Raw genomic sequence first — 10,187 nt, 5'->3', positions numbered from 1 at the left:
TTTTAAAATATATTGTGATATATATATTTATCTTTACCATGATTCTTTGGCCTATTCAAAAATAATAAAAAATAAAAATCTAGCTATAGTTGAAAATGATTTTCTGATAGAATATAATGGGCCATTTATTTAAAATAAAATTGTCAACATCTAGTTAGCCTAACCGTATCCAGTTGCAATGACATTTATTTACTCACTAAAGGCATATTAGATATAGCTGCTGCAGCATAACACAAAAGTGGATGGTCTTATGCAGTCAATATTTATTTTCCTCCATCAAACACTGTTCTTTTTATAAAACACAGTATTATTTTTACAAAAATGTAAGTATTACATGAAGACCTTATCTACAGATGACAACAGTTTTAAATCAATCTTAAATTGTTGGTCATCTAAATCATTACCGATGTCATCTGCAGGCAAAGAAAAAAAAAACATTAGGTGCTGCCATCACTTTGGAAAGCATCTGCGCCAATTCCTTAGAAGAAGACTTCTAGGGACAAGATTTGTTTCTCCTTTTGAAAAAAAATGTAACAATAAACACTTTTATTACATGAGCTAATATGGAAGGGAGGAGAATTTATTCGTCTTTCTGGGTCATGATTTAATTTCCCAAAGTTGATATACCTTGTAGGTTACATTAATATCACTTCTTTAAATCAAGAAGAAATGCTAATGATTAAGCAAAAAAAAAAAAAAAAAAAACAAAAACCAACAACAAAAAAACTCTTGTTGGAATAGGGTTTGAAAAATTAGATTTTTGGTCAGATATTAGTGGATTGTTTATTGTGTGCTACCTACTAGAAAGTAGAGATAATCATGAAAATACTGCTTCAAGAAAAAAATCAGAAAACTTACATATCAATCTTGGCTTTTCCCCTCAACCTATCTGAATTCAGTTTTCTTATGTGTACTTTGGGGATAATAGTACCTACTTCATAAGATTTTCTATGATGATTTAATGAAAGTGCCTGCATATGATATGAATTCAATCACAGGTTTTGAATTTTTCTTCTTCATTTCTTTCTTTTTTTTTTTTTTGAAAAGCTGATTATCTAGGGAGGAAGGTGCTGGGAAGAAGACATAAAAATTCTGTTTTTTTCTTAATAAACCAAACAATTACACTTTACTTCCCAAAGTCTGAAGCCATAAGCAGATTTTTAAAGGGTGGGGGAGATTAAAAAAACAACAACAATAACAAAAAAAACCCACCTAAGATTATCTAAGCAAGTGTTTTTTATCAGCACCGTGCTCTAACCAGCTGAGCAACCTGGCCAGCCCTTAAGCACTTGATTTTTAAACTTTTATTTGCATATGATTCACCTGGGGGGTCTTGTTAAAATGCAGATTCTCATTCCAAAGGTCTGGGGTAGATCAGAGAGTCTGCATGTCTATCAAGCTCCCAGGTTTTACACATGCTGCTGGTCCATAGACCACACTTTGAGTAGCAAGGATCTAAACTATTCTGGCTCTACTATTTACTTACCGATGATCTTGGACAAGATATTTTACTTCTCTTTGCCTCAATTATACCATCTGTAAAAGAGCAATAATAATATTTACTTCTTAGCATTGCTGAGAGTTTTAAGTGAGTTAATGCACACAGAGTACTTAGACACTGCCTGACGTGTGGTAAGCTCCACATATGTGTCAACTATTGTCCTCTGACATAATCACTAGCAACATATGTACAGTCATGTGTCACTTAAAGATGAGGAGACCTTCTGAGAAATGCATCATTAGGCAATTTCATCATCATGTGAACATCATAAAGTGTACTTACACAAACCTAGACGGTGTAGCCTACTATGCACCTAGGCTATATGTTAAAGCCATTATAAACTTATGGGACCACCATTATATATGCAGTCCACAGTTGACCAAAACGTAGTTATGCAGCACGTGACTGTCAACTGCCAGCTACTGGGTCTGTAAGACAGTTATTTGTGATGCTAATAATTACAGCTCCCACAAAATGTATTTCTTAACCTGGTAAACATTGACCTTTCGAATTTTCTTGTAAATCTGATCTAAGTCATACTATAGAAAAATAATTTCCATTAAAAATATTTTATGGTAAAATGGCAGATTTTGGAATTCTAGCTATAAACCTCATTAGTTTACATAATCTTCGTTGATGAAAACTCTATGTCATTCTATAGTCAGGAAGGATAGATCTCATTAGGGTGCTATGGGTGGGAAACATTTTACTGCAGGCGTCATTCTGTGTGTTTACCTTGAATCCACTTCTCTTTCCTTTCCTCCCTCTCCTGCAAGAGGAGAGGTAGCACGTGCTGAATTCTAGCAAGGAAACACTTTGCCTTTGACACCTGCTGTGTATAATCCTAGTCAATTTCATTCACAGCAAGAGAAAAGGATAAAGTGCCTCACTGTCTTGCTAACCCCAGTTGCCAGCAATTATCTCCGAAAAGGTAGAACCTTTCACAGCACCTATTAAAAGGTCCCTTTGACCACAGATATCACCTTTTAGAAAAATGTACCCCCGGGGAAAGTCTGAGGAAGATAGAAAATTATCCATGCCTTCAAAAAAAAATGGCACTGAAAGAGACATCAAGTCATTTAGTTGGTCAGATCATTTATTTGTAGCAGCACTTTCTAAAATAGAGGAGATAATTTCTGGAAACTACCGGATTGCAGGAGAGGCAGTCATTTGAGGGGAAGAAATGAATAGATTGCTTTTGCTTTGCAATAGGAGTTGAACCAGACAAACATCACAAGGCATCTGTATTAGTCCGCTTCTGTTGCTTATAACAAAATACACAGAATTGGGTGATTTATAAAGAAAAATGAAATTTATTGCTTAGAGTTTCTGAGGCTGAAAAGTCCAAAGCCCATCAGGTGGTGGCAACAGCAACCCAGGGGTCTCACATTGCAGATGGTGGAAGCAGAGAGAGTAGAGAGAGACTCTTCAAGCTCTTATTTTTTTTATTTTTTATTTATTTATTTTTTAAAAATTATTTTATTTATTGAATCATATTTTGAGGGTTGAGCTTTGAGACATGTTGATCAAATCAATATTACTAGCACAAATCGTAGTTATTCTTTATGCCCCTGTCCAAGCTCTCGCCTTCCCCCACCCCCTCCCCCTTTACCCCTCTAATTAACCTAAATTTCTTCTCTCCTTCTGAAAGAATAATGGTTACTCTGTTAGTTTGTTGCCTAGATGATCTGTCCAATGCTGAGAGGTGTGATCAGGTCCCCAAATACTATCATAGAGCAGATGCTTCTTCTTTCACTCTGAAATGGGCTTTGTGGAGAGAGACATCCTCTTCTTTTCTTTGTCTCTGCTGTTGACTCTTCTTGTGTCAATGCACTCCAGTGGCTGGTGGACCATCTGTGTGGTGGTTGTGGTGTCTAGCTGCTTTTGTGGCAGCCATGGTTATTGTGGTGGCTGTGGTGGGCCACCCACATGGAGGTGATATTTTTGTCATGCTCCTTGGTGCTGGTGGTGTGCCTGGTTGAGGGGTGTGTCTGGTTCCCTTCTCCATGCCTTGGGTCCCTGGGTGAGCCCTGAGGCACTGGTGCAGTGTGCCTGGTTGTGGGGGGGGGGGCCCAGTCCCCTTCTCCATGCCATAGGTCCCCAGGTGGGCCCCGAGGTGCTGGCATGGTTTGCCTGGATGTGGGAGTGGGGTCTGGTCCCCGGCTCCAAGCCTCCAGTTCCCAGGCAGGCCCAAGGTGTTGGTGGTGTGCCTGGGCCAGAACTAATTTTTTGTCCTTTGCTTACTTCTAACATGGGGGAACTTCCTGTGGGAACCAGTACTTGAACTGTGTGGTTGACCTAAATTGCTGCTTTGTTGCTATTTCCCTAGGGAAGGCTTTTTGTGCAGCTCAGGGTTTAATGGTTGATCTTATAGGTACTTCCGGCTCTCCAGAGACCTGGTGGATCTGGGTTGTGTACAAACTCTGATCTAGTTCTGAGTTTTTTCATTAAACTGCACCCCATGCAATTCTACTTTCCCGACCAGTCTCCCCTGAGTGGTCCTGTGTTGATTGGGGAGTGGGTTGGCTGTCCTTGCTGTGTCCCAGTTTTCTCTGGGTGAGCCCATCTCCCCCACCGCCCATGCTCCAAACACTTCCAATGGGGTGGACCCTGCACTGGTCCCTTGTAATGACTCACCAACCTCTGAATGGCTCCCTTTTTCCAGTTGTTCTGGCTCCTTGCTCCTGCGTGGGTCCATGGGAACCCTATTTGTGGTCTTGCTGTCCTGGGGGCCACCAAGGCCCTCTTCTCTCTTGCTTCCTCCAAGTAACTTCATCTGAAGGGCACAGCTGTGGCTTCTCTAGCTCTTCTTTTAAAGTCCTAAGAACTACACTCTTGACCACCATTTTCAATCTATTCACTACTGCATTCTTCTACAATCCAATCACCTCTTCAAGGATCCACCTTTCAATTACCATAACAGGATTTCCCACCCTCTTAACAGTCACAGTGGGGGCTAAGTTTCTAATACATAAAACTTGGGTGATGCAATTCAAGCTTCAATGTGTTTTGGGGGTACATAATTCAATCCACAGCATTCCACCCTCGGCTCCCCAAAACTCATGTCATTTCATATGCAAATACATTCATTTCATCCCCAAAGTCTTAACTTGTTTCAACACAAAAGTCCAAAGTTCAAATTCCCATCTGTGAAATCAATATAAGCTCCAAAATACAATGGTGGGACAAGCATAGGGTACATATTCCCTTTCCAAAAGGTAGAAATAGGCCAAAAGAAAGGTGTGACAGGTCCCAAACAAGTCTGAAACCCAGCAGGGCAGGCATTAAATCTCAAAGCTGTTGAATCAGGTATCTTGACTCCATGTTTGGCCTCCTCTGTGCAATGGTATGGGGGTTGGGTTCCCATGTCCTTGGGTCACTCTACTTCTATGGCTTTCCTGGTTTCAGGACACACTTCGGCTCTCCCTGGCTGGTGTTCCACTCTGGTAGCTCCACAGGTCTGGAGTCTCCATGGCAGTCCCATTCTCATGGCTCTTCTAGGCATGGTGCTGTTGGGGTTTCTCTGCTGCAACTCCGACCCTATGTTTCAGCTCAGCATTGCTCTAGCGAAGGCTGTCTGCGGTGACTCCACCCCTGTGACAGATCTCTTCCCTGGCCCCCAGACTTTTCCATACATCCGTTGAAATCAGGTTGGAGGCTTCCAAGCCTTCACAGCTCTGGCATTCTGCAAGCCTACAGACCTAACACCACATGGAAGCAACCAAGGCTTCCAGTTTGTATTTTCCAAAGCTGTGGGTCCAGCCACATCTGGGGCCAATTTAGCCACAGCTGGAGCAGCCAAAGCAACTAGGGTGCCGGTGTAGAGAACAGCATCCTGAGGTGGCCCTGGGCAGTGAGCCCAACAAGGATGCCTCAGGCCTGTTCCTGATACCATCCCGTCTCCCTAGGCCTCTGGGCCTGTAATGGAAGTGTCAGACTCCAAGATCTCTGGAATGCCTTCAAAGTCTTTTTTCCCTTCTCTTGATAACCCTTTTCTTCTGTGTTCATCTCCTTAGCAAAGGTTCCCTGAGCTACACCCTTTCTTTTGTGGCCAGGCAGAAAGTTTTCCAATTTTTTGACCTCTGCTTTCCTTTTAATTATATATTCTGGCTTTTTGTCATGCCTTTTCTGCCGTAGCTCAGCATAGGCTGTTGCAAGTAGCTATGCAGCTTCCTGAATGTTTTGCTGCTTGGAAATTCCTTTTCCCAAATACCCTTGTTCAGCACCTTGAAGTTCAACATTCCATAAAACTTTGGGGCATGAACAGAATGCAACCAAGTTCCTTGCCAGTTCACAGCAAGGGTGATCTTTGCCCCAGTTTACAATAAGTCCCTTCTCATTTACATCTCATATCTTCTCAGAATGGCCTTTATGGTCCATATTTCTATCAGCATTCTGCTCGCCACCACATAACCAGTCTTCTAAGACATTCCAGACTTTTCCTCATCTTTTTGGCTTCTTCTGGATCCTCCAAACTCTTCCAACCTTTGCCTAACACCCAGTTCCAAAGCCACTTCCACATTTTAAAGTATTTGTTATAAGCATCCCACTTCTCTGGTACCAACTTTCTGTATTAGTTTGCTTCTGTTGCTTATAACAAAATACATGGAACTGGATGATTTATAAAGAAAAACAAAATTTATTGCTTATAGTTTCTGAGATGGGAAGTCCAAACTCCATCTGGTGGTGGCAACAGTGACCCAGGGGTCTCACATTGCAAGATGGTGGAAACAGAGAGAGCAGAGACAGACTCTCCTCTTCTTTTAAAGCCCTCAGAACCACACCCCTGACCACCATTTTTAATACATTTACCACTGCACAGTCCTACAATCCAATCACCTCTTCAAGGCTCCACCTTTCAATTACCATAACAGGATTTCCCACCCTCTTAACAGTCACAGTGGGGGCTAAGTTTCTAATACATAAAACTTGGGTGGCATAATTCAAGCTTCAGTGAGTTTTGGGGTACATAATTCTTTCAATCCACTACATTCCACAACTACTCCATTTCCAAGTAAAGTGTGAGCAGAACTGAATTCCTAGTCAGGACCACCCCTAACTGTAGCTCTGAACAGGACCTGCAAAAGTCATAGGAAACCTTCTCCTAGTTGAGGGAGAAGGGAGATTTGCTTTATTCCTAAGCCTTATTCTTGGCAGTCAAGTGAACTGCCCTGGCAATGGAGGGACAGGGTGTGGGGGACCTGAGAACAGAGCCAGGAACCCTAAGCGGCTGGAACATGTGCAGGAGCTCCCAAGTTTACTAAACAATGGCCAAAACTCATAAATGTGTAACTGGAGGAGGGGGCAGCTACTGAGGGAAAAGGAGACACATGTGCCATGAAATGTGAGCCAAATCCAGTTTCTGGGTTCTTCATGACAGTCTACAGCCAGTAATACCAAGATCTCTGTATTAGTTAGGGTCCTTTAGAGAAACAGAACCAATAAGATATGTTACAGATATATAGAAAGAGATTTATTATGAGGGATTGGCACACGTGATTATGGAAGCTGAAAAGTCCCATGATCTGCCACCTATAAGCTAGAGAACCAGGAAAGCCTGTGGCATAGTTTCAAACTCCAAACCTGAAGGCCTGAGAACCAGGGGTGCTGATGTCAGAGGGCTCAAGCAGAGAGCAAATTCACTTCTCCTTCCTGTGCCTTTCTGTTCTATTCAGGCCCTCAAGCTACCACCCACATTGGTGATAGATATCTTCTTTATTCAGTCTACCAATTCAAATGTTAATCTCACACCTAGAAATAATGCTTTACCAGCTGTCTGAGCATCCTTTAGCCCAGTCAAGTTGATGCAGAAAATTATCCATCACAACCTCCCTGAAGGGGGCCCTGAACTAACCACAATCCCAAATCCAGGGCTTGGATTCTCCAAATGTAATGTGCATAAGAACCACTTATGGAAACTTTTAAGAATGCAGAGTCTCAGGTCTTATGCCCCAAATTCTAAGTTAGTTTTTCTGGGGCCTTGGAACCTGCATGTTAAAGAGGCATACCAGGAGACTGTGATAGAGGCAGTCCGTGTGACACACTGTGGGAAACACAGTAGACCCAAGAGCAATAGGAACTGTACACGTTCTGCTTACATATGCTCCAATTCAACTGCTTTTTAAGGTCAAATTGTCTCTAGTCAGAAGATCAGAAGGCATGACTTGCAACCATTATTTTAAAAAGCAATTTAAAAGCCCACAATTAAAAAAGAAAAGAAAAGAAAGGAAAGGAACACTCGTATAATTCAAATTAGTGTGCATTATACCATTCTGTAAATGATTATATAAGAATGAAATCTGTCCTTCATCTCAGGAGACAGAATAATAAGGAGTCTAAGTAGTCAAAGCTTATGCAAACAGAGCTATGCGACTTACAGGAAGATTAGTGAAGACATGCTCATAGCATCCTTCGTTCATAGCAAGGAAATAATGCCACCCATGTCTCTTTCTTTTAGGAATTTCCAGACTCAGAGTTCAATTTACAAGCTAAGTAGCTATCACCACCCTCTTTTCACAAAATGAAAGCAGAACAAAGTAGACAAGCTTGTCATGTAGGCTAAATAAGGAAGTTTTAAAACAACAACAAAAAACCAATGATTCTATGATCCTAGGAAATGATGTGGTAGATCTCCTTCATCTGCTTGCCTGAAGACTCTGTAGCCACTTAGAACACGAGACCGACCACTGAACCACACTACCCTTTCCCATCACTACGTCTCCCCAGGGTGTGTATTTGCCTGTGTGCACACACACTCTTTGAGATGTGGAAATGTCCTGAGGAATGCCAGCTCCTCTTGTCTGCATGGATACAAAACAAACAAAAAAACTATCAGCTGCAGATCTCAGGCATTTTTTTTTTTTTTTTTTCCTTTTCTCAGATCTCTCCCTTGGTGTGGGTCAGAAATAAATAATAGCTTATCATTGACCTAGGCACCGAACTACTCAGAAGATAAAGACTGAAATGAGTTTGCAGTAAATCTCATAAGACTGTGTTTACCTCTGCTTCAGAAGCAGGGGAGGTGCTGTGGAAATATTGTCTATATGAGTGGATGGTTTTGTGTGAAGACTAACATAAGGAGTTATTTACATTCATCTATATATTGGTTAAGAACCCCATTAATCATTGTTACATGTGTTCGTTCCCTGCTGCTGCTCACCTGGAGCACTCTGAGACACGAGCACCTATGTAGAGAAGCTGCTCGTTCACAAGCCAGTGTGGGAGGCTGAGAGCCTTTGCCTTTGTGAATTGGGGTTTGAGGTTCACAGTTACCCTGGTCCACAGCATCTTTATGTGAATAGCTTTCTCCAATTGGCAGCCGCATACATTGAAACATACTTTTGGGGCCGAGATTGTGCCCATGGGAAAATTATGCATTGTACAGAAAGTAAGGACCATCAGTTACAGCAGAGTTCAGCATTCTCAGACGGTGGCATAGGGTAGCCCCACAGATAAATGTAAAGGAAAAGATCCCCCCACCCCCGCCCAGCCCAGAGGCAGCAGGTCCCAGAGCAGGGATGCTTCAGTTTGCTGGCACTCACTTTTGCACATGTCAACTAGACACAAGTGAGTAGATGCAATGCTGAGCGGGTGACTATACCATAAGGCAGCTTCAAAGACAACCTCAGCCATAACGGTTATTCCTGTGGTTTGTTCATTGAAAGGAATCACAATCCCGAGGATCTTCTATCTCCTTCCCCCACCAAGTGACTGATAGAGCCTTAACCTCCGTGTCTACTCCCACCCCAGCCCCTCACATCTCCCCGCATGTTTTTCTCTTCTACAGTTACAAAGAGATAGAAAAAGAATGAGAAGGGGAAAGCTGCACACAGAGACTCACAAACTTTGGCTGGTCTCTGTTTACAATTTTTTAAAGATTGCTGCCAAAGGACACTTAGGAAATCTTGATTAGAGCTTTGAAATTCAGCTCCAACACAGAACTGATTTACTGTCCCTTTCCCGCCTACAAGCCAATGCAACAGGCCTGGTGGCTGGTGTCCCAGTCCTCGTGCATTTCCTTTGCCCTCTCCTTCGGCTTTAGCTTCTCCTGTTGTCGACAAAGCCCTCTTGTTCCAGCCACATTCATACTTTGCCCTAGTTGGCCAGCCGTCCCCGTTTACTTAGGATCAGGGGATTCCTAGGACACTGCACTTTCAGCCTAAAACTGGGAGAGTTGGTCATCCTAACCCTGACTCTTATTTGCCACCCTCGCCAGGCCAGGTTCTCCCACCCCGGTGCAACATACAGACAGAAATCAGCTAAGCACAAAGCAGGACATGGAAGTATTCCTGACGTCAGGATACTAGGCAAGTCCCTCATAGATGAGCATAAGCTATTACCAACTTCCTCCCTTGCATCAGAGAAAGACGAAAAGGTTCAGCCGATTCCCCAGGTATCACTAGGTTGTTGCCCACCTCTACTCTCAGGAAATCTCACCCAGTTACAGACAGGTGACATTCACGGGCCCATTTACCGCTGGCTGGTTTGGAGCTGCTATTCCTCTTGACTAAAGATGATGTTTATCAGACCATCTGTTGAGATCTTTGCAAACCCAAGGAGAAGACTCTGAACTTATCCCAAATTATTTCCAGTAATTCAGGGATGGCCTCAGACTTTGCAACAGGACCAAGACTAGCATTCCGAGCTATCCTACTCACTTAGGGACCAAATGTACATAAAAGCTCCT

General features: G+C 42.6%; 1 protein-coding gene across 1 annotated transcript in view; it reads right to left on the bottom strand.

The window, feature by feature from the left end:
* Positions 1 to 395: 395 nt before the first annotated feature.
* FNIP2 (folliculin interacting protein 2) overlaps positions 396 to 10,187 on the bottom strand; it is a 226,989-nt gene continuing 217,197 nt past the window's right edge. Inside the window, exons 16-17 of the mRNA XM_063107874.1 lie at positions 1,487 to 1,536; positions 396 to 413 (exon numbers count right to left, since the gene is read on the bottom strand). Coding sequence (XP_062963944.1) covers positions 1,528 to 1,536 — 9 coding nt within the window. The 3' untranslated portion in view covers positions 396 to 413; positions 1,487 to 1,527. The remainder of the gene's footprint in view (positions 414 to 1,486; positions 1,537 to 10,187) is intronic.

Source organism: Cynocephalus volans, chromosome 9, assembly GCF_027409185.1.
Source record: "Cynocephalus volans isolate mCynVol1 chromosome 9, mCynVol1.pri, whole genome shotgun sequence".
In the NCBI taxonomy this organism is placed as follows: Eukaryota; Metazoa; Chordata; class Mammalia; order Dermoptera; family Cynocephalidae; genus Cynocephalus; species Cynocephalus volans.
This window is presented reverse-complemented; position numbering and strand designations above follow the sequence as displayed.